We start from the raw sequence: 24104 nt of genomic DNA on the forward strand, positions 1-24104 counted from the left end.
TTCTTACCTACTGAGGTAGCCTGTTTCTATACTTTATGCTGGCCCTCAGGGCTTCAGTCCTTTTTCGCCATCCAATAGTAGATCATGCTCCCCCCAACCTCTGCTGTTTCATTTCCTGACCAGGTCCCTCCCCCACTTTGTGGGTGCTTTCTACTTTCTCCCTGTGGGACTGAGGCATCCACTTGGGCCCTTCAGCTTGTTGACATTTTTTGAGTTCTCTAGACTACATCTTGGGTATTCTATACTTTTTTTCTAATATCCACTTATTAGTGAGTACATACTGTGCATGTTCTTTTGTGTCTGAGTTACCTCATGCTTGATGATATTTTCTATCCATTTGCCTGCAAAACCCAGGATATCCACATTCTTTTTTTTTGTTGTTAGAACTTTTTTTTTGTCTTTTTTTTTTATTAACTTGAGTATTTCTTATTTACATTCCGAGTGTTATTCCCTTTCCCGGTTTCCGGGCAAACATCCCCCTAATGCCGCCCCTCCTTATGGGTGTTCCCCTCCCCATCCTCCCTCCATTGCCGCCCTCCCCACAACAGTCACCTTCACTGGGGGTTCAGTCTTAGCAGGACCAAGGGCTTCCCCTTCCACTGGTGATCTTACTAGAATATTCATTGCTACCTATGAGGTCAGAGTCCAGGGTCAGTCCATGTATAGTCTTTAGGCAGTGGCTTAGTCCCTAGAAGCTCTGGTTGCTTGGCATTGTTGTTCATAAGGGGTCTCGAGCCCCTTCAAGCACTTCCAGTTCTTTCTCTGATTCCTTCAACGGGGGTCCTATTCTCAATTCAGTGGTTTGCTGCTGGCATTCGCCTCTGTATTTGCTGTATTCTGGCTGTATCTCTCAGGAGCGATCTACATCCGGCTCCTGTCGGCCTGCACTGCTTTGCTTCATCCATCTTGTCTAATTGGATGGCTGTATATGTATGGGCCACATGTGGGGCAGGCTCTGAATGGGTGTTCCTTCTGTGTCTGTTTTAATCTTTGCCTCTCTATTCCCTGCCTAGGGTATTCTTGTTCCCCTTTTAAAGAAGGAGTGAAGCATTCACAATTTGATCATCCATCTTGAGTTTCATTTGTTCTAGGCATCTAGGGTAAATCAAGCATTTGGGCTAATAACCACTTATCAATGAGTGCATACCATGTGTGTCTTTCTTTGATTGGGTTACCTCACTCAGAATGATATTTTCCAGTTCCCACCATTTGCCTACGAATTTCATAAAGTCATTGTTTTTGATAGCTGAGTAATATTCCATTGTGTAGATGTACCACATTTTCTGTATCCATTCCTCTGTTGACGGGCATCTGGGTTCTTTCCAGCTTCTGGCTATTATAAATAAGGCTGCTATGAACATAGTGGAGCACGTGTCTTTTTTATATGTTGGGGCATCTTTTGGGTATATGCCCAAGAGAGGTATAGCTGGATCCTCAGGCAGTTCAATGTCCAATTTTCTGAGGAACCTCCAGACTGATTTCCAGAATGGTTGTACCAGTCTGCAATCCCAACAACAATAGAGGAGTGTTCCTCTTTCTCTGCATCCTCGCCAGCATCTGCGGTCACCTGAGTTTTTGATCTTAGCCATTCTCACTGGTGTGAGGTGAAATCTCAGGGTTGTTTTGATTTGCATTTCCCTTATGACTAAAGATGTTGAACATTTCTCTAGGTGTTTCTCAGCCATTCAGCATTCCTCAGCTGTGAATTCTTTGTTTAGCTCTGAACCCCATTTTTAATAGGGTTATTTGTCTCCCTGCGGTCTAACTTATTGAGTTCTTTGCATATTTTGGATATGAGGCCTCTATCTATTGTAGGATTGGTAAAGATCTTTTCCCAATCTGTTGGTTGCCGTTTTGTCCTAACCACAGTGTCTTTTGCCTTACAGAAGTTTTGCAGTTTTATGAGATCCCATTTGTCGATTCTTGATCTTAGAGCATAAGCCATTGGTGTTTTGTTCAGGAAATTTTTTCCAGTGCCCATGTGTTCCAGATGTTCCCTAGTTTTTCTTCTATTAGTTTGAGTATATCAGGTTTGATGTGGAGGTCCTTTATCCACTTGGACTTCAGCTTTGTACAGGGTGATAAGCATGGATCGATCTGCATTCTTCAACATGTTGACACAAAAGAGAAACAAGTTGAGAAAGAAATTAGGGAAACGACACCCTTCATAATAGACCCAAATAATATAAAGTACCTCGGTGTGATGTTTGTGTCCAGTTGAACCAGCACCATTTGCTGAAAATGCTATCTTTCTTCCATTTGATGGTTTTGACGTCTTTGTCAAAAATCAAGTGCCCATAGGTGTGTGGGTTCATTTCTGGGTCTTCAATTCTGTTCCATTGGTCTATCTGTTTTTCTCTGTACCAATACCATGCAGTTTTTATCACTATTACTCTGTAATACTGCTTGAGTTCAGGGATAGTGATTCCCCCTGAAGTCCTTTTATTGTTGAGGATAGTTTTAGCTATCCTGGGTTTTTTTGTTATTCCAGATGAATTTGCAAATTGTTCTGTCTAACTCTTTGAAGAATTGGATTGGTATTTTGATGGGGATTGCATTGAATCTGTAGATCGCTTTTGGTAGAATGGCCATTTTTACTATATTAATCCTGCCAATCCATGAGCATGGGAGATCTTTCAATCTTCTGAGGACTTCTTCAATTTCTTTCTTCAGTGTCTTGAAGTTCTTATTGTACAAATCTTTTACTTGCTTGGTTAAAGTCACACTGTCACACCGAGGTACTTTATATTATTTGGGTCTATTATGAAGGGTGTCGTTTCCCTAATTTCTTTCTCAACTTGTTTCTCTTTTGTGTAAAGGAGGGCTACTGATTTATTTGAGTTAATTTTATATCCAGTCACTTTGCTGAAGTTGTTTATCAGCTTTAGTAGTTCTCTGGTGGAACTTTTGGGATCACTTAAATATACTATCATATCATCTGCAAATAGTGATATTTTGACATCTTCTTTTCCGATCTGTATCCCCTTGACCTCCTTTTGTTGTCTGATTGCTCTGGCTAGAACTTCAAGAACTATATTGAATAAGTAGGAAGAGAGTGGGCAGCCTTGTCTAGTCCCTGATTTTAGTGGGATTGCTTCAAGTTTCTCTCCATTTAGTTTAATGTTAGCAACTGGTTTGCTGTATATGGCTTTTACTATGTTTAGGTATGGGCCTTGAATTCCTATTCTTTCCAGGACTTTTATCATGAAGGGGTGTTGACTTTTGTCAAATGCTTTCTCAGCATCTAATGAAATGATCATGTGGTTTTGTTCTTTCAGTTTGTTTATATAATGGATCACGTTGATGGTTTTCCGTATATTAAACCATCCCTGCATGCCTGGGATGAAGCCTACGTGATCATGGTGGATGATTGTTTTGATGTGCTTTTGGATTCGGTTTGCCAGAATTTTATTAAGTATTTTTGCATCGATATTCATAAGGGAAATTGGTCTGAAGTTCTCTTTCTTTGTTGGGTCTTTCTGTGGTTTAGGTATAAGAGTAATTGTGGCTTCATAGAAGGAATTCGGTAGTCCTCCATCTGTTTCAATTTTGTGGAATAGTTTGGATAATATTGGTACTAGGTCTTCTATGAAGATCTGATAGAATTCTGCACTAAACCCGTCTGTACCTGGGCTCTTTTTGGTTGGGAGACCTTTAATGACTGCTTCTATTTCCTTAGGAGTTATGGGGTTATTTAACTGGTTTATCTGTTCCTGATTTAACTTCGGTACCTGGTATCTGTCTAGGAAATTGTCCATTTCTTGCAGATATTCAAGTTTTGTTCAATATAGGCTTTTATAGTAAGATCTGATAATTTTTTGAATTTCCTCTGAATCTGTAGTTATGTCTCCCTTTTCATTTCTGATTTTGTTAATTTGGATGCACTCTCTGTGTCCTCTCATTAGTCTGGCTAAGGGTTTATCTATCTTGTTGATTTTCTCAAAGAACCAACTTTTGGTTCTGTTGATTCTTTCTATGGTCCTTTTTGTTTCTTCTTGGTTGATTTCAGCTCTGAGTTTGATTATTTCCTGCCTTCTACTCCTCCTGGCTGTATTTGCTTCTTTTGGTTCTAGAGCTTTTAGCTGTGTTGTCAAGCTGGTGACATATGCTCTTTCCTGTTTCTTTCTGCAGGCACTCCGCGCTATGAGTTTTCCTCTTAGCACAGCTTTCATTGTGTCCCATAAGTTTGGGTATGTTGTACCTTCATTTTCATTAAATTCTGAGAAGTCTTTAATTTCTTTATTTCTTCCTTGACCAGGTTATCATTGAGTAGAGCATTGTTCAATTTCCATGTATATGTGGGCATTCTTCCCTTATTGTTATTGACGACCAGCTTTAGGCTGGGGTGGTCTGATAGCACACATGGGATTGTTTCTATCTTTCTGTACCTGTTGAGGCCCATTTTTTGACCAATTATATGGTCAATTTTGGAGAGAGTACCATGAGGAGCTGAGAAGAAGGTATATCCTTTTGCTTTAGGATAGAATGTTCTATAAATATCTGTTAAGTCCATTTGGCTCATGACTTCTCTTAATCTGTCTAGGTCTCGGTTTAATTTCTGTTTCCATGATCTGTCCATTGATGAGAGTGGGGTGTTGAAGTCTCCTACTATCATTGTGTGAGGTTCAATGTGTGTTTCGAGCTTTAGTAAGGTTTCTTTTACATACGTAGGTGCCCTTATATTTGGGGCATAGATATTTAGGATTGAGAGTTCATCTTGGTGGATTTTTCCTTTGATGAATATGAAGTGTCCTTCCTTATCTTTTTTGATGAATTTTAGTTGAAAATTGATTTTATTTGATATTAGAATGGCTACTTCAGCTTGCTTCTTCCAACCATTTGCTTGGAAAGTTGTTTTCCAGCCTTTCACTCTGAGGTAGTGTCTGTCTTTGTCTCTGAGGTGTGTTTCCTGTAGGCAGCAGAATGCAGGGTCCTCGTTGCGTATCCAGTTTGTTAATCTTTGTCTTTTTATTGGGGAGTTGAGGGCATTGGTGTTGAGCGATATTAAGGAATAGTGATTATTGCTTCCTGTTATATTCATATTTGGATATGAGGTTATGTTCGTGTGCTTTACTTCTCTTTGTTTTGTTGCCAAGACGATTAGTTTCTTGCTTCTTCTAGGGTATAGCTTGCCTCCTTATGTTGGGCTTTACCATTTATTATCCTTTGTAGTGCTGGATTTGTAGAAAGATATTGTGTAAATTTGGTTTTGTCATGGAATATCTTGGTTTCTCCATCTATGTTAGTTGAGAGTTTTGCACGATATAGTAACCTGGGCTGGCATTTTTGTTCTCTTAGGGTCTGTATGACATCTGTCCAGGATCTTCTGGCTTTCATAGTTTCTGGTGAAAAGTCTGGTGTGATTCTGATAGGTCTGCCTTTATATGTTACTTGATCTTTTTCCCTTACTGCTTTTAATATTCTTTCTTTATTTTGAGCATTTGGTGTTTTGACTATTATGTGACGGGAGGAGTTTCTTTTCTGGTCCAATCTATTTGGAATTCTGTAGGCTTCTTGTATGCTCATGGGTATCTCTTTCTTTAGGTTAGGGAAGTTTTCTTCTATGATTTTGTTGAAGATATTTACTGGTCCTTTGAGCTGGGAGTCTTCACTCTCTTCTATACCTATTATTCTTAGGTTTGATCTTCTCATTGAGTCCTGGGTTTCCTGTATGTTTTGGACAAGTAGCTTTTTCCGCTTTACATTATCTTTGACAGTTGAGTCGATGATTTCTATGGAATCTTCTGCTCCTGAGATTCTCTCTTCCATCTCTTGTATTCTGTTGGTGATGCTCGTATCTACAGCTCCTTGTCTCTTCTTTTGGTTTTCTATATCCAGGGTTGTTTCCATGTGTTCTTTCTTGATTGCTTCTATTTCCATTTTCAATTCCTTCAACTGTTTGATTGTGTTTTCCTGGAATTCTTTCAGGGATTTTTGTGACTCCTCTCTATGGGCTTCTACTCATTTACTTATGTTTTCCTGGAATTCTTTTAGGGATTTTTGCGATTCCTCTCTGTAGGCTTCTACTTGTTCTCTAAGGGAGTTCTTCACGTCTTTCTTGAAGTCCTCCAGCATCATGATCAAATATGATTTTGAAACTAGGTCTTGCTTTTCTGGTGTGTTTGGATATTCTCTGTTTGCTTTGGTGGGAGAACTGGGCTCAGATGATGCCCTGTAGTCTTGGTTTCTGTTGCTTGGGTTCCTGTGCTTGCCTCTCGCCATCAGATTATCTCTAGTGTTACTTTGTTCTGCTATTTCTGACAGTGGTTAGACTGTCCTATGAGCCTGTGTTTCAGGAGTGGTGTAGACCTGTTTTCATGTTTTCTTTCAGCCAGTTATGGGGACAGAGTGTTCTGCTTTCGGGCGTGTAGTTTTTCCTATCTACAGGTCTTCAGCTGTTCCTGTGGGCCTGTGTCTTGCGCTCACCATGCAGGTTGCTTGCAGCAGAAAAGTTGGTCATACCTGTGGTTCCGAGGCTCAAGTTTGCTCGTGGGGTGTTGCTTATGAGCTCCCCGTGGCTGCAGCAACCAGGAAGATCTGTGCCGCCCTTTCTGGGAGCTTCCGTGCACCAGGGTTCCCGTGCACCAGGGTTCTAGATGGCGTTTGGTGTTTTCCTCTGGAATCAGTAATGTGTGCAGAGTGCAGTCTCTTCTGGTTTCCCAGGCATGTCTGCCTCTCTGAAGGTTTTACCCTCCCTCCCACAGGTTTTGGGTGCAGAGAACTGTTTATCTGGTCGGTCCCTTAAGGTTCCGGCAGTGTCTCAGATGCAGCAGACCTGCTGCTCCTGGGCCCTCCTCTATGGGAACCCAGAGGCCGTATACAGTTTCCTCTTGGGCCAGGGATGTGGGCAGGGGTGGGCAGTGTTAGTGGTCTCTTCTGCTCTGCAGCTTCAGGAGTGCCCACCTGACCAGGTGGTGAGGGCTCTCTCCCAAGGGGTTTGGGAGCAGAGAGCTGCTGCAGGCAGGGATCCGCTGGTTTGGGTCTCCCACTCAATACCAGAAGTGTCCGGTCCTAGAGGAATTTTGCCTCTGTGTGTCCTGAGTTCACCAGGCAGGTCGCTTGCAGCAGAAAAGTTGGTCTTACCTGTGGTCCTGAGGCTCAAGTTTGCTCATGGGGTGTTGCTTATCGGATATCCTCATTCTTAATAGCTGTGTAATATTCCATTGTGTAAATTAACTACATTTTCTGTATCTATTCTTCTGTCATGGGGCATCTGGGATTTTTCCAGCTTCTGGCTATCACAAATAAGGCTGCTATGAACATAGTGGACCATGTGCTCCTGTAGCATGGTGGGGCATCTTTTGGGTATATGCCCAAGAAACACTTTCAATGCTAGTACCCTTCAGATTATTCCACAAAATAGAAACAGAAGAAATATCACCAAGTTTATTTTATGAGAGCATAGTTTCCTAATACCCAAACCACATAACGACTCAATAAATAAAGATAATTACTGCCAATGTCACTTATAAACATAAATGCAAAAATCTTAATAAATACTCTCTTGAAAACAAGAATGCATGAAAAAGATCACCCATCAGGATCAAGTAGGCTTCATCACAGAGATGCAGGTATTGTTCAACATACATAAATCAGTAAATATAATTTACCATTCAAGAAAACTGAAAGACAAAACATACATGATTATGTGCAAAAAAGACCTTTGACAAAATCTAACACCCATCCATGATAAAATTCCTTGAGATTTTAGGAACAAGGGACATACCACAACATGATAAAGGCAGTTTACCACAAGCCAACAGTCAGCATAAACTTAAATGGTGAGAAATTCAAATAAGTTCTATTAAAATCTGGGTTAAGACAAAGTTGTTCACTCTCTCCATAGTTATTCAATATAGTACTTGAAGTCTTCAGTGGAAGATTAAGAAAACTGAAGGAGATCAAGGAAATGCGAAATGGAAATGAAGTCAAAGTATTTTTATTTGCAGATGATATAATAGTATAGATAAGGAACCCAATATTTCCATCAGGAAACTATGATAGCTGATAAACACTTTAAGCGAAGAAGCTGAATATAAAATTGACTCAAAAAATCAGTTTCCTTCATATAGACAAGTGATAAATAACCTGACAGAGAAATCTGGGAAACAACACTTTGAACAGTGGCCTCAGATAATGTGAAATATCTTAGGATATCTTTTACTGTGCAAGCAAAAGACTTGTATGAGAAAATCTTCAAGTCACCAAAGAAATTAAAGAAGAACTCAGAAGATAGACTTATCTCCCATGTGTCATGTGTCAGTAGGACTAATACAATAAAAAAATGACCATTCTACCAAAAGCAATCCATAAATTAAATGCAATCCCCATAAAAATTATCACATAATTCTTGACAGACCTTGAAAGGACAACTCTAAGCTGCATATGAAAACAAAGAGCCTAAGATTCTTAAAACAACCCTGAGTAGTAAAAGAACTGCTGAATGTATCAGAATCTCTGATTACAAACTCTACTGAAGTCGGTGCTGAGGATCAAGCTTGACTCCTCTGGTGAAACAATGCATGCTCTTAACCATGGAACCATCTCTCCTCACCAAATACAACAGTTTTAGGCTGTTCGTATTGTAGAAAATTTTTCTTGCTTCATCACTGCCGCATATAGTGTCACTGGATACATTAGATTAGGGTGTCAGTCATGGACTTTTAGTGCTTGGAATGAATGCTCCATTAAGCTTCCATTAAGCTTCCATTAAGAAACCAGTCATCATTCTGATAGGTTTTCCTTTATATGTGACTTGTGTTTTTTGTCTTCCAGCTTTCAATACATTTTTTTCTTCTATTCACTTAGTGTGTTAACTATGATTTAACGAGGGGGGGGGGTGTCTATTTGGTGTTCTGTATGCTTCTTGTAGCTTTAAAGGGGTTGGTTCCCTAGTTTGGGTAAGCATTCTTCCATGTTCTTGTTGAAGATCTGTTTTACACCAGTGGCATGAAATTCTTCTTCCTCATCTTTTCCTAAAATTAGAAGGCCTTGAGGCAAGAGAGATGGCTCAGTGGTTAAGAGCACTGACTGCTCTTCTAGAAGTCTTGAGTTCAAATCCGAGCAACCACATGGTGGCTCACAACCATCTGGAATGGGATCTGATGCCCTCAGTGTACATATATATATATATATATATATATATATATATATATATATATATATATTAAAATTAGAAGGTCTTTTCATGATGTCCTACATTTCCTACAAGTGTTTCCCCAGTGTCTTTAAAAACAGATTTAATTACTTTGCTTATTTCTGCTAGACTATTTAATATTCCTTGCTTAATTCTTCTAGATGGTCTATATTTGAATCCTGATAATTCTGTCTTCTGCTTGATTAAACTAACTTATCAGGCTTCTTGAGTTTTCTTCTGGAGTTATTGGATTTTTCAATTCCATTTCCATTAAGCTTGAGTCATCTTTAATGTTTCTGTCTCCATTTTGAATTCCATTTTCAAATCCTAGATTGTTTTTGTTGTTTCCGTTGGCATTATGGTTTTGTGATTTTGAGCATCACTCAGGCATTTATTGACTTTAAGTTTATTGAACTTCATCTTTATGGCTTCTCTTGATTTCTTAAATTCTTGGATGAAGTTTATGTTCATTCTTTCAAATTCTGTGTTATGTGATTCCTCTAGGTAATCCTGATTGTGTGGAAAGGTTGGAATCAAATCATAACTTGATGATTAAATAAGCAATCAAATACCTTCAATTTAAAGGATGCATAGTTTGTCAGGAATTTTCACTATAGTGAGAGGTATTAGATATTGACCTCTCACATCATATCAAACCACCTCTTATAAATGCTACTATCATAATTACTAACAATGGAGTAGAAGATATAAACCCAGAAAATAGATGTGAACCGTAAAGGAACAATAACACCAATGGGCAACATATTGGATAGATTGATCATCACTGTAGGCAGTAATGTAGGTGAGTGAGGAACCACTGTCCACACCCTGTGAGTTAACCTGCTACTGCGCCACACAGACCCAGGCTTCTGAGTCATCTTTGGAACAACTGACACTTGATTGGCAAAGCTGATCTGTAAAGTGCTTGTAGTCAAATGATCAAGAATCTAGAGAAGTTTGTTAGGGAAGCACTTTATTATTTTGTCCCCGAGAAGACAGGCATTTCAAAAGGGGACATTCAAAACATCTCACAAGATTACAGCATCTTAGAGCCCAGGACACACAGGGCATCAGGAGAGAAGAACAGGTCAGCAGAAGAGAACAGGCCAGAGAAAGTCCTCCGAACATGGCTTCCTCCTGAATGGCTTGTTTAATGTGTTAGTTGCTCAAGTCAGCAGCAGTCCCCAGACTGCTGGTTGCCGCCACAGCTGCTGCCACAGCAGCCACCACTGCTGCCACCGCTGCTGCCACAGCAGCCACCGCTGCTGCCACAGCAGCCACCGCTGCTGCCACAGCAGCCACTGCTGCCACCACTGCTACAGCATCCAGAGCTGTGGCGATGGCGACGGAGAGATCTGCGGGGTCTGTGGTGGCTCAGGCAGCAACCTCCACCCCCAGAGCTGCAGCAGCCACCAGAGCTGGAGCCACAGCAGCCACCAGAGCTGCAGCAGCCCCCGGAACCCAGGCTACAGCAGGAAGACACAGGGGGGCACTTGGGAGGACATTTAGGGGGACACTTTGGAGGGCACTTTGGTGTCTGGCACTTGGGAGGGCACTTGGGAGGACACTTGGGAGGGGGCTGGCACTGCTGCTGGTTCTGCTGGCAGGACATCTTGGCTGTGGATATTCAGGAGCTGTGAGAGAGTCACAGGGCAAGTTAGAACCTGAATCCTGGGGTCTAAACATAGCTGATAGTCATAAAAACTCCATAAAAGTAGTTTTATTTCTAAGAAACCCGAAAGCCTTCTGCAGTAGTGGCCGGTAATGTCAAATTATCTTGTAAGCTTTGACAGGAAAAATAAAACAGGTTCTTATTCTTTCTAAAAATATATTCTCCTGTAACAATCCCCAATTTGAAAGATTTTATAGTCTGGAGGCATATTCGAATAATTTACTCCTCCACTTAATAATTCTAAATGGTATCTTTTACAATGCCATTGGGCTTGATCTATAACTATTATGCCTTATGGTGATTCTGATGAGGTTTCCACAGATCCCTCAAGCTCCCGAAACTGTTCAAAATAGTGATATCAGAGAAGGAAATGATAATTATTGATCAATGTTCTAACTCCTTTTCATAACATATCTAGCTTATTCCTGAAAGCATGAACCATGCCTGCTCCCTTCTTTTGGGCAAGTCTCAATTCAACATTTTATGTTGACTGGTCTTGTCCTGGTATGTCTTAAAAATTCTGAGCAGCCTATGATGAAATTTCAATCCATGGCTCAGTGTTTTCCAAACCCAAAGATCCCTTGGTGCTCTGTCCTCCTTGTTATTCTTTTTTCCTAATTTATCCCAGGCTGTGTTACCAGCTCTCCTCCTCCTCCTCCTCCTCCTCTTCCTCCTCCTCCTCCTCCTCCTCCTCCTCTTCCTCCTCTTCCTCCTCCTCCTCCTCTTCCTCCTCCTCCTCTTCCTCCTCCTCCTCCTCCTCTTCCTCCTCCTCCTCCTCCTCCTCTTCTTCCTCCTCCTCCTGAAGCCTACCAAGGTCCAAAGCTTTCTGTATTTCAGGATCCCTTCTTGAGGGACTACTTCACTGAAGGGTAGATTATTATCTTCTCATTCAAAAGTCAAAGGTACCCAGTTCCTTCTATTGCTTTCCATAGACTCAAAGTATCTTTCCCCAACACTTCCATCTCCTACCCCCACATTCTATGTTCTGTCAGTGTGGTCTCCAGGATGTGGGGTCCTGCTATGCCTCTCCTCCAGGTCTCCTTTTAGCTTTTTTCTGGTACAGGCCATGCTCTTTTCCCCAATGAACACTTACCAGGGTGACAGGCAGCACAAGATCCTTGGGCACCAAAGGATGTGTGTGAATGGAGATGCACTGCCTCTCAGCCCTTTTATTCTATTCCTAGGCTCTGCCCCAGTCTATGAGACAGTAGCTGGGTATGGCTGGTCCTGCCTTCTGACACCCACACGGTCTTGTGACTAGCAATGACCAAATGTTCCTTAGCAGCCTTCCTCCATGGGGTTAATGGATCCTTCATTCAGCTCGGACTATGTCTTAAGCATAAGGCTAGCAAGTGGATGCCTTTCATCTTTAATCTCATGCTTCAAGGATTCCTGCCATAGGAGTATATCTGTCAGGATAGACAAATCCCAGTCACAAGACCCAGCTGAAGCCAGATAAACTGAGATGGGATTTCAAAATCTGCTTATTGTGTCTCAGTTTCTCTCTTTATCTATAATATTGAGATATCAATGAGAATTATTCATAAAGGGAAGGACTTGTGAAAGTCAAAGAGTATCACCAAAAATGTAGAAAGTGAAAAATATGGGGGAAAAAACAGTAGCTGGTGGAAAGACTTGTACATGGTAGCTCTCTGACAAATTACCTGTGTAGGGATGACAAGGTATAGATCTTTTTAAAAATGATTTAAGATTGATAGATATGATTGACCTATGTCATTCTCATCAGAAAATTTCACAGTGAACCCCACTATTTTGTATTATTAATGTCAACAGAAAATATAATAAAGTTTAGTTCTTTCTATAGTCAGTGAATCTATGAGTTGTTGTGTTTAATATGTTTTTCAATCACCTTCCTTTTTCTCCTGATGAGAACGTAACTGGAGAAATCCTAAACAGTGTGGGACTCTTAGAAGAAGTGGAGTCACAACTTTGCTCTTCATACTCTTATGGAGTTTTAGATTTCTGAAGGCCATCACTGAAAATGATGATGACCAAAAGTGAGAAATGAAGAAAAGAGGGAAAGCTTGGGCTATGCTAACATCTGCTTCTCTATGTTGACAAACAGGTAGTAGGGAACTGTTAGGTAGTCAGGTGAGTTTTAAGATCACATATCCTGCATACTTACCAGAAATGGGCTTGTATTTTTATTTTTAAAGTCCCTCCCCTTCCTCAGTCCTTCACTGCCACAGGCTTTATACAAAATGGTATTTTTAACTTGTACAAATTTATTGTTTTTAAAAAAGGGTTGAAATTTATTGTAAGCTAAAATTCTTGAAAAGACAAACATGACTATGAGCTTTGATTTAAAAAATATACTAACACAATGAGATATCAACAAACCAAAATCAAATTGAATCATATGAGGGGAAATTCAATTTCTCCTTAGCCACTGATGGACCCTTCACTGAGAAGCCACAGGGACTAATCTGTTTCTTAGATGGGTTTGATGAGCTAAGTAAAATGTGGAGAAGACATGCACATATGTATAAATAGAGGTAGTGACTATGTATTTACAGTGGTTTGTGTCTTTTTTAATCAAAATTCACTTTTTCTGGTGATCATCGGTTCTCTAACCTGTCTGTCTGTCTCTATATGTCTGTCTATAGTCTCACTCACTTTTGTTCTGAGCCTCCAACATTGACATGTACCCAAATTCCCAGAGTCCTCTGAAAATTGTCTTCACTGAGAGGTAGATACAAGGATAAGGACCAATGCCAAGCCATAAACCATTAAATAAAACACTATGATGGTTTTGCTGATTATTTTTTGACTTTATGGCTCTTGATTATGAACTTTGAGGAAGACAGCATGATATTGTAATGTGAGACGCTTAGGCAGAATTGCAACTATGTGGTCATTCCCTAATTTATTTTTCACATCACATCCAAATAGTTAACACTCAGTTACTGGTGGAATCTGTGCTCTGCTGTACTGATTGGATTTTGTCAACTTGATATAGGTTTGAGTCATTTGAGAAGACAAAACCCCAACTGATAAAATGTCTCCATGAGATTGGCCTGTGGAAAAGCCCGTGGGGTTTTTCTTAATTGATGGCTAGTGGGGAAAGGCCCAGTTCATTGTAGGCAGTTTGATTCCTTGGCAAATGGTTCTGGGATATTTAAAAAAGCAAACTGAGAAAGCCAGGGGGACAAAGCCTATAAGCAGCATTTCTCCATGGTTTTTGCTTCAGTTCCTGCCCTCCATTCTTCCTTGGCTTCCTCCAATGGACTGATCTAATATATGTAAATCAAATAAACCCCTCTAAACTTCAAGTTGATTCTGATCAATGTCTTATCACAGCAATGGAAAGCAGGCTAAGAAAACTAAGTAAGGGATTTAAACCCAAGTGTGAATTATGGCTTCTGCCCAACTCCTATTCAACAATTTATTATTTTCCAATTTACAGTTGTTAGGACTGAGCCACATTATTTTCTGTACTTTGAATATGCTTTTCATTGTAACACAGTGCTGTGGCCTTTGCTCATCTGGAAAGTACCACTCCATCTCCTGTATTTTGGTGTCACTCATGTGCTAGGTCATGTACATGAGATTATAATGAACTCTTTCAAAACTTGACCAAAGTTTTATACTTTGTTTTTCATTAATTAAAATAGGGTGCTTGGTATTGGAGAGATGGCTCAGTGGTTAAGCACATTTGCCATTCTTGCAAAGGACTGACACCCTTGGATGACTCAAAAAAGCCTATTATTTAAGGGGATCCAACACTCTTTTCTGATACCCATATTATTAAGCATGAATATACAACACATGTATACATACAAGTGCTCATAGACATACACATAAATAAACCTAAAATACCAGAATGATGTACACTTTGGCTATTTTCAACCTTTTAAACCATGCTGTGGACATGATCTGTGATGTTTCAAAATTTAATAACTACTCCTTAAGGCTCAAGTTACTACATAACAATGTACATCCTGAGACAGTGTAGTGTGAGGCCACATCACCGGAACATTTGCTACTGTCTCACTAGCACTCATATTTGCTCTCCTGCTCAGGTCGCTCCAAGAGCTAAGTAATGGAGACAAGTCAGGAATTTCTTCCTGGTTTCTGCAATGACATGTCTGTAACCCCAACTCCACCTTCTAGAATGACAAGATTCAGATGCCAGCTGATACATACCTCTACGTCTCTGCATGTGCATACTTAAGTCCTCAGCTCATATGTGTGACTCTGAGGATGTGTGAGTGCTGTGCCTGCTTTGGGAGACTGGGATTTAAGGCTTGTCTATATACTCTCTAGTATAGGTATCAGGTTCATATTACCATATGGATAAGAAAAACAGTGGTTTACAAGTGCTCTATTTGTCAAAGTGTCTCCATTTCTCCATCTCATGCAATATAAGAAATGCTGGTGACCTCTATCCAGAAATTATTTTATCTCAAAAGTTGTCTTTCTATGAATTTTATAGAAAACAGTGATTAATGTGTTTTCTTCTGTTTTCTCCATTTTACCTGTAAACAAGCAAAGCAATTATACATTCATCTTAGAATACAAGAGAAAATTCAATTAATATTCACATAACAGCATTTAAAGTTGTAATAGACAAACTTTTAGCCAAACTAACTAAAAGGCAGAGAGATAGTATCCAAATAAACAAAACCAGAAATGAAAAGGGAAACATAACAACAGACACTGAGGAAATCCAAAGAATCATCAAATCTTACTTCAAAAACCTGTACCCAACAAAATTTGAAAATCTAAACAAAATGGATGATTTTCTTGAACATACCACTTCTCAAACTTAAATCAAGATGAGGTAAACAATTTAAATAGCCCTATAACCTCCAAGGAAATAAAGGCAGTCACTAAAAGTTTCCCAACCCAAAAAGCTCAGGGCTAGATGGTTTTAGTGCAGAATTCTACCAGAATTTCATAAAAGAGCTAATACTCAAACTATTCCAAATAGAAATAGAAGGAACATTGTCAAACTAATTCTATGATGACACAGTCTCCCTGATACCTACACTATACAAAGAAAGAGAATTCCAAACCAATCAATCAAAGATAACAGCTTGGGTTGGGGATTTAGCTCAGTGGTAGAGCGCTTGCCTAGCAAGCTCAAGGCCCTGGGTTCGGTCACCCGCTCTGAAAAAAAGAAAAAAAAAGATAACAACTTGTCTTTGTGTAGGGTTATCTTTGGCTTCTGAAGTCTATATCACTGGTTATTTTCCAGCAGTATTCTACAGTTTGTGCAATTTAATATAATAATTTTGCTCTGAAGTATAAAATTTGAAAGTATAGTAATTTGATACTTACAACCTTGAGTTTCTGTGTTTGATTACTTTGTTGGTATAAGCTCTATTAAATACCATGTCTTACAATTGATTTTCAATTTCAGTTAAAATTCCTATTGTAGTCTATTTGATGAGGATTAGATTGAACTTGAAGATTGCTTTCTATAATATAGTTATTTTCACACAATAATTCTGTTATTATATTAAAACGGGAAGCTTTCCCATCTTTAGTGTTTCCATCAATGCTTTTCTTCAGTGTCATAAAGTAACAATGTAGAACTCTTTTGCCTCCTTGATTTTGTTTATCTCACAGCACTTTTTTGGTCAAATGCTACCATAACTTATACAAATAATACTAAACATAGGATATTGATTTTTGTACAACACTATCTGAGATTTTTCTAGTGTCAATTTAGGGCATTTCAGATATAGGCTAATATTTTCTGAAAAAAGGGTAATTTTTTCCTTTTCCACTTGAATCTTTTTTATGCCTTTCTATCTCAGGCCTGTACCTAAAATTTTATAAGTGTAAAAAGTGAAGATCCTTGTCTTCTTCTCAATTTACCATGAAATATTTTCACTTTATCTAATTTAGGTAATGGTTGATACATCCTTTATAATCCAAACTTCTTCACTGCTCAGTTCATAAAGGATGTTTCCTTGCCTGTAGGGTTTTTTTTTTTACATCAGTCTAGAGAGTATCGTGACCTTGACTCTAAGTCTATTAATATACTCTATTGCATTTACTGATTAGCCATTGTTTCACAATTCTGGCATCAAAATAATCAAACCAACCATCATAGTATTGTTTTTTTAATGTGCTCTATTCTCACTGTTTTAATATATTACTTATCAGTTCATTGATCTTTGTCACATACATATTCTGTAGATTGTTAATATTCACCCCTTATTCTTCCTAATAAGTCCTTCAAGAGCCCCTTCTAGATCCTCTTCTAAATTTAAGGGATGAAGTAGGAGGAGAGGACAGTGAGGGTGGGTAGGAAAATATAACACAATAGATGTTAATGATGCCATGTAGAAATATGCATTGCTGTGTGTATTACTATCATCTGTGGACAATGATTCTCTGAAGTACAGTGTAGTCTAGTATAGATCCACAACTAAGTTAGGATAATTCACCTCACATCATTGTTGAAAACTGTATCAGAGATAACCAAAAGAATATAAACTCTTGTGGCTGTTTAGGGCTCTGAACCAAAAGCATATGGCTAAGATTCTTTTGATAAAAGCACCAATCACTTTTGTCACAGTGCATAGGCAAACACATTGGTACTGATGAGGAAATTTACAACATTCTGGTTACCTTTAATAGTCTAAAAACATGCTATGTTAGTTTCTGGTGAGTTGGAGAAAATGTCTTCAAAAGTATTATCCTACTGGAAACCTTATGAGCTACAATCATGACAGGAATGGCAGAAGAGGTCCATTGGGACAATAGTGGCATAGATCTTATGAAAGTAAACAACCTTTTCCTGGTAGGATTAAGATCTATGTAGAAATTATTGTTTACGTGTTATTTTTAAAAATAGGATCCTGGTGTCTGTACTTATGAAAATTGGTTTTCAGTTATATTTATTGTGTATTTATATAGTTTCCTGCTAATTTTTAAAATTAGCATGTCAAGTAGAAGGTTATTTTCTTTTAATTTTGAGATTTCAATACAACTCCATCATTGTCCTATTTCCCTTCATCCCTCCAAACACTACCACACACCCCTGCTTGACCGTTTTCAAATTCATTGCCTCTTTTTCTGTGATGTGTATTTCAGACATATAATTGAAACACATTTCTTAATTTAACATTCTTTGTCAGTATGATAATGCTATCTGTAGATATATTTTATATCTAAACATTTTATAGTAAGCAACTTGTTTATGTGTTCTTCCCCAGGAAAGAGTGTTTCTCCTGCTTTCAGCATTGGAGTTGTCTGTAGGCCTTTCAGGAAGGTTGAGACCTCCAGGGATTTCCTCTGTTCACTTTGACATTTTTATTGTTGCTATTGTTTGACTCATGTTTAGGCAGCCATGCTGGTGAGACTACAATATTATTAGGAGACACATTCTCATCGCAAACTCCCTGATGTTCTGACCCTTCCACTTTTTCACTCACTATTCCATAATGGCAGTTAGCCTTAGTCGCTGAGCTTGTTATGCAGATGTTTCTTTTGGAACTGATCCTTGCAGTCTGCATTTTTGAATGGTTGTGGTATTCTTTAATTATCTCTGTTTAGAAAATAAATTCTTTAATTGAGAGTAAGGAGTACACTTTTCTGTGGGGACAGCTATGTCGAGTGCAGTTAAAGTTTATCCTGATGAAGTAAATCAATTGAGATAAGTTTTCCTCCAAGACTTAGAACATCACTAGCCCTTTATAGTTGTCTAGGTTTCAATACCAGGCATGATTTCCCTCTCATTGAGTAGATATTAGGTTTAATTAGAGAGCTATTGGATAACCCCAAGCTTATGCCACAACTGCAACTTTGGGGTTTTTGAGTCCTCCTGCTCCTTGTTATGTCTCATAAGGAACACATGATAACTGCAAACCTCAGACTGTCAACAGCTTAGTAGTCATGATATTCATGTTAGCTTGAGGCTTAAGTCTCCAGAGCTCACATTCAAGTCTTGATTCTAGTTTTCTTCTAGCTTTGCATGCTACTGATACATATTTATGATCATTCAGGTCAGCTGAGGACCTGAATGCTTTTCTGGACAGAGACACAAGTGTGGACTAGCTGATATCTCAGTCAAATGATCCCAGAAGTTCCAAAGTGAGCCAGACATAATTGCTATTGGTGAAATCGGGGATCTTTTCCTAATTTCTCTCAGTAACTAAGCAGTAACCTGAGCAGGAAAGTAAAGTCAACCCAGTTGAAACAGTAAACAACTTCATTCTGTCTCAGAGGTTAGGTTCTTTGGATGATCCAAGTATTTAGGAAAATCTTTTCCTAAGCTTAGACATCAAAAAGATGCTAGTGAGAAGCTTAGACAATAGTAAATGTCTATAAGATGAATGTGTTCAACTATTGACTATAAGAGAAAAACATGAATACTAAGAAAGGTTAAAGAATTCATCTTGACTATATTAAACATCATAGATTAAAAGAAAAAGGTGGATTCAAGGTGCACTATCAAGGCACCTAAAATGTTTATCATACATTTTAGGGAAAATCATAAAATAAAGACCAGAAAATAACATCAATTACTTAAGAACATATTTGAAAGAAGGTAGAAAACTCTTCAGGTTAAATGGTGCAAAAGGCTCTTTAATAAAGGTCTTTATTTCTCTTGAGTGACATACAGTTCTGGTCAAGTTCTCTATAACCACTTTGGATAGTTATTGTTGGGAGTGCATATGGCCCATAGCTATTTGTCTCCCATGCAGGAGTAAACTGACAATATGTCACAGCGTATGGTCTGCTCCTGTGTTATTTTTAGGTGAACAACATCCTTCTTTCCACATAATGTGAACTGTTTTTATGACTTTCTTTTTACTAATGTGCCATCTGACATCACCAGGAGAGCATACAGTTTCCATGAGAGAGACATGATGGCTTCTGTAGAGATCTCCAGCAATATTGAAACATAAAGGACAAGAGTACCATATTCATAAAGATGGATTAGATGTAAATTCATGAAATATTCAATACAAAAATATTTAACAAGACAAATGCAAAAAAAACAGACAAAAATAAGGAAACTGGCTCTCCCTGGTAATGATCACTGTTTTGTTATTTAAATTCATATTATATTTGCCAAATCTTGGGTTTCCTTGGGACATTTTCATAGATATTGTTTATATCTCCACCTTTTTTTAAATTATTATTTCCAAACTACTGTGTTATTGTGTGTGTGTGTGTGTGTGTGTGTGTGTGTGTGTGTGTGTGCGCGCGCGCCTGCTTGTACCTTTAGAGTTATGAAGAGGGTGTTAGATGCCCTGAAGCAGGAGTTACAGTTGGTTTTGAGCTGTTTCACTTGGATGCTGGGAATCAGTCCAGATCTTCACTATAAGAGCAGAATGAATTCTTCACTGATATGAACCTCTCTTATTTGCTGTGTTTGAAAAGCAGATTACTCACCCCATATTTAGCAGTTTACATACATGTCTGTTGTGAACAATATAAAATGCTCTTCTTTTTCCCCATGAGACATTTTTATCTGTGAATTGAAATTTCATTAATTTGATATATTTCAAAAAAGATTCTACTTAATATTCATTGTGATAGTACTGAATATAAATAGATAGAATGGAATGTGTAATGACACAAGCTACATAGACTTTCACAGCCATACCTCCACATAGCTCAGTGCTGAGTCAGATCCATTGTGTAGGGATTTTACTTCTGTGGATGTCTAAAGTTCACACACATAGGCACAACTGTAAAAGTGAATGGATGAAAGCACTCATGCAGAAAACTTCAAGATTTGATTAGCTCAATGTGGGCTACAAGCTGCACATGTCAGAGTAAGAACCATCAGGAAAAAGAAAAAAGGTGATGGGGAAATTGTCAGTTCCTAATACAGATACCCTGTAGGAATGCCAGGTATAAGTACCTAGGAGTTCACCCCTTCCCTTCATGCCTAAGTTATGCTTTAAGAGAGTTGCAGCATGCCTTGGTCTCAAGGAAGAAGGTTAATGATCTGTCACAAAACCATGTGCGTGTCAGGAGGCAGGGCATCCCATCTCCAGCCACAGTCTCACAGGCTGGGACAGAGCACAGGATCAGAATAAAAGGACAGATGGACAGGACATTTCCATCCACTCACTGGCTGAGATACCCACAGATCTGGTGCTACCTCTCATCTTGGTAAGTGTCCACTGGAGGTAAGGGCTGAGACTTTGGAGGGGAGCCAGACTAGAGGTGGACAGGAGACTGGGAAGGATCCGTGGGTCTTGTAGCCATGACATATCATGTTAACATGTGAGAGTTGAGCACTGGCATCTTGGACAAGCACTGGTCACAGTCTCGGTTCTGAGAGCCACTGGAAAGCATTGGGTACTCTGGCTCTGGAGAGCAGTACTGTCAGTGTATGGGACCCCATTGGGTGGGACAATCAAGCACAGAGAAATGTGCATCTGAACAGGTTTCCGGGGGAGAAGGAATGGCTTTTGAAGAAAATGCTTCCCCTCCCTGCCGATAAAAATCTAGAGTCAGGAAAGTCAGCAGGGTCTCATTTTGGCTTTGGGCTCTTTTGGGAAAGAAAAAGAGCCCAGCTTCTGGAATCTGTTCATATATTTTTGCTGATCAATAGGACACCACCATGATGGCATGGACCTTACCACCATTAGCTTGAGCAGGTGGTGATTTGGTTACATCTGAATCCTGACTTCACAACAGGGGCTTGTGTTACCAAGGAATGTCTGAACAAATTTTACATATTTTTTTTTGTCAGGGGCTAGGCTAGAAGGTCCTCTGAAATGCTGACTTTAAACTAAAATCAACCTCAAGTATGCTTGTTTTTTCCTTCACAACTAGTTACCTCTGAAGTAGCACATATACTGGCATATGTACAAGGACTAAGAATAGCAGATCTTTTTAAATGTCACTAAATGTTTATTTACTGCTACTGGAGTCCAAAAAAATAAACAATATGCCATCTGCGTGGGGTTCTGATGTTTAATGACATGAAGGACAGGATGGGAAAGCCTGAGAATATTATAAATAAAATGATTATAGGTGGTGTTTCTGGAATCCTTATGAGGGGTCAGCATTGGTCAGATGACCAATGTCTAGTGTCTAACAAGTATGTGACTCTCTCACAGCTCCTGAACAACTACAACTGAGATGTCCTGCCAGCAGAACCAGCAGCAGTGCCAGCCCCCTCCCAAGTGCACCCCCAAGTGCCCTCCCAAGTGCCAGACCCCAAAGTGTCCTCCAAAATGCCCCCCTAAATGTCCTCCCAAGTGCCCCCCTGTGTCTTCCTGCTGTAGCCTGGGTTCTGGGGGCTGCTGTGGCTCCAGCTCTGGGGGCTGCTGTGGCTCCAGCTCTGGTGGCTGCTGCAGCTCTGGGGGTGGAGGCTGCTGCCTGAGCCACCACAGACCCCGCAGATCTCTCCGTCGCCATCGCCACAGCTCTGGATGCTGTAGCAGTGGTGGCAGCAGTGGCTGCTGTGGCAGCAGTGGTGGCAGCAATGGCTGCTGTGGCAGCAGTAGCTGCTGTGGCAGTAGCCAGCAGTCTGGGAACTGCTGCTGACCTCAGTGAGGAAGACTCTAGAAAAGCGGTGCCGAAGGAACACATGCTCAGAAGACTTAGTAATGATGCTCTTTTTCCCCCCCTATTTTCCTCCTTGCCTTGCCCTCTGAGATGCTGAAATCCCCAGGGAATGCTCTGCATTCTACTTTGGAGAGGACAATGTCTCTTTTCATCTTTGTTACCAATTAAAGAAGCCTTGAAAAACATTCCCGAAAAGACTCTTGTTCTTTTGTTTGTGTTTGTTTGTTTGTTTGTTTGTTTGTTTGTTTTAGTATCATCCTGATTCCTATACCACTGTCATCTTTTCTTTCAGAAAGTGGCTCTCCGAGCTATTGTCCTCTTTTGTACTTGTACCTACTTCCTATGACTTATACCTACTGCTCCGCCTTATCTGTAAGAACTTTCTTGATCTTTTTAACATAAAGCTGATGTAAGAACTTAGAAAAGGCAATCACTCCTCACAATTATAAAACCTGAATACAGATTCAACTCAAGGGATTTGAAGCCAAATGTCCACTCTTAGACACTTATTAGAAGGACTGTGACACAGCAGTCAAGTTCAATGAGGATAATCAGCACAGCGGTCTTATATTTCTCTGTCCACTTTATGTTTTTGTTGCTTTCTTGTAAACACAGTTGTGACCTAGAAATGTAGAGACTTACATTTCTTTCTCATCACATATGTTCTTGCTATAACTGATCTGTTGTAATGTGGGAACCCCTGTATAGCTGACTATTGGCAATGGTCTCATTCTTTCTCCTAAATTAGTGGCTGCAGAAATTCTGATAAACATCGAGTTCATTAGTAGAGAGTGAAATGTTTGGCAATCTTTTCATAAACCAGCTCCCTACCTTCCTGTTTTAATTTAATACATATATCTACAGTAGTACTAAGACAAATTTGTCTTTGATCTTGTGGTTTTCTTCCGATCTCTAACTCTGTCCACCGTAATTACTAGAAAAGAGAACTTGTCATCATTATTCCCTCTGTCATTTCCATAGGATTGTCCCTAAAGTGCACTCACTCACACTGTCAAATCCCCAGTGTCAATTTTATATACATATGTGTAAGTGTAACTGTATGTGAAAATGCCCCTATAATACTTATTCACAGTGCTATGTATAATTTAAGCAAAAATTCATTAATTTAAATGAAAATTAAATTATTCTTGCATAATATTTAGAGTTGTATGCCACAAACAGAAATTTTCCCACTGTAAATACTGTTGAAAGTTCACCACTTGCAATTTGAACAATTCGTGTGTGTGTGTGTGTGTGTGTGTGTGTGTGTGTGTGTGTGTGTGTGTGTTATATAAATACCATAGCTCAGCTTCCTTCCTGGGAGCCACTGAGGACAACCAGGTGAGATACCCATTCCCCAAAACCCTGCCTACTGAGACCCCAGCAATCCTAGCCGAGAGGTCTGCTCTGTGCCCACTGCTTTCCATTTTGCAGTGCACACCTCTAACAGCAGTCTTGGATCTGCACACTTCTACCCAGGCCACAGATGAGCTTGACCCCCACCACCACCGGGGAAGCCTGAAGCCACCTGTAGCAACCAGGAAAACCAATGCTGCGTGCTTCCCTAGAGGCCTGCTTACACTCAAGAAAACCATTGGCCTGTATCCAGTAGGAACTACCAGCTTTACTGGCAGTCTTACAGGCCTGCTACCACCACCTACTACCAGACCAGCCAATACCAGACATAACCAGATGGGTAAAGGCCAGGAAAAAAGCAGATTCACAAAAGCCAGGGCAACATGGCACCATCAGAACCCAGCTCTCCTACCACAGCAAGCCCTA

The 24104-nt window shown here is 39.7% G+C and overlaps 1 protein-coding gene and 1 long non-coding RNA gene across 2 annotated transcripts; one reads left to right on the forward strand and one right to left on the reverse strand.

Moving 5' to 3' along the window:
• Positions 1–10092: 10092 nt before the first annotated feature.
• Positions 10093–11952, reverse strand: Lce1b (late cornified envelope 1B). Its single transcript, NM_001429384.1, is given in 2 exon segments — positions 10093–10770; positions 11902–11952. A coding segment is annotated over 1 exon segment (441 nt). The 5' UTR covers positions 10749–10770; positions 11902–11952; the 3' UTR covers positions 10093–10307.
• An 8912-nt stretch (positions 11953–20864) lies between these two features.
• LOC103691634 (late cornified envelope protein 1C-like) lies at positions 20865–22507 on the forward strand. Its single transcript, XR_015678144.1, has 2 exons — positions 20865–20915; positions 21872–22507. It is a non-coding gene; the product is annotated as a late cornified envelope protein 1C-like (long non-coding RNA).
• The last annotated feature ends 1597 nt before the right edge of the window (positions 22508–24104 follow it).

Source organism: Rattus norvegicus, chromosome 2, assembly GCF_021556685.1.
Source record: "Rattus norvegicus strain SHRSP/BbbUtx chromosome 2, alternate assembly SHRSP_T2T, whole genome shotgun sequence".
Lineage (NCBI taxonomy): Eukaryota > Metazoa > Chordata > Mammalia > Rodentia > Muridae > Rattus > Rattus norvegicus.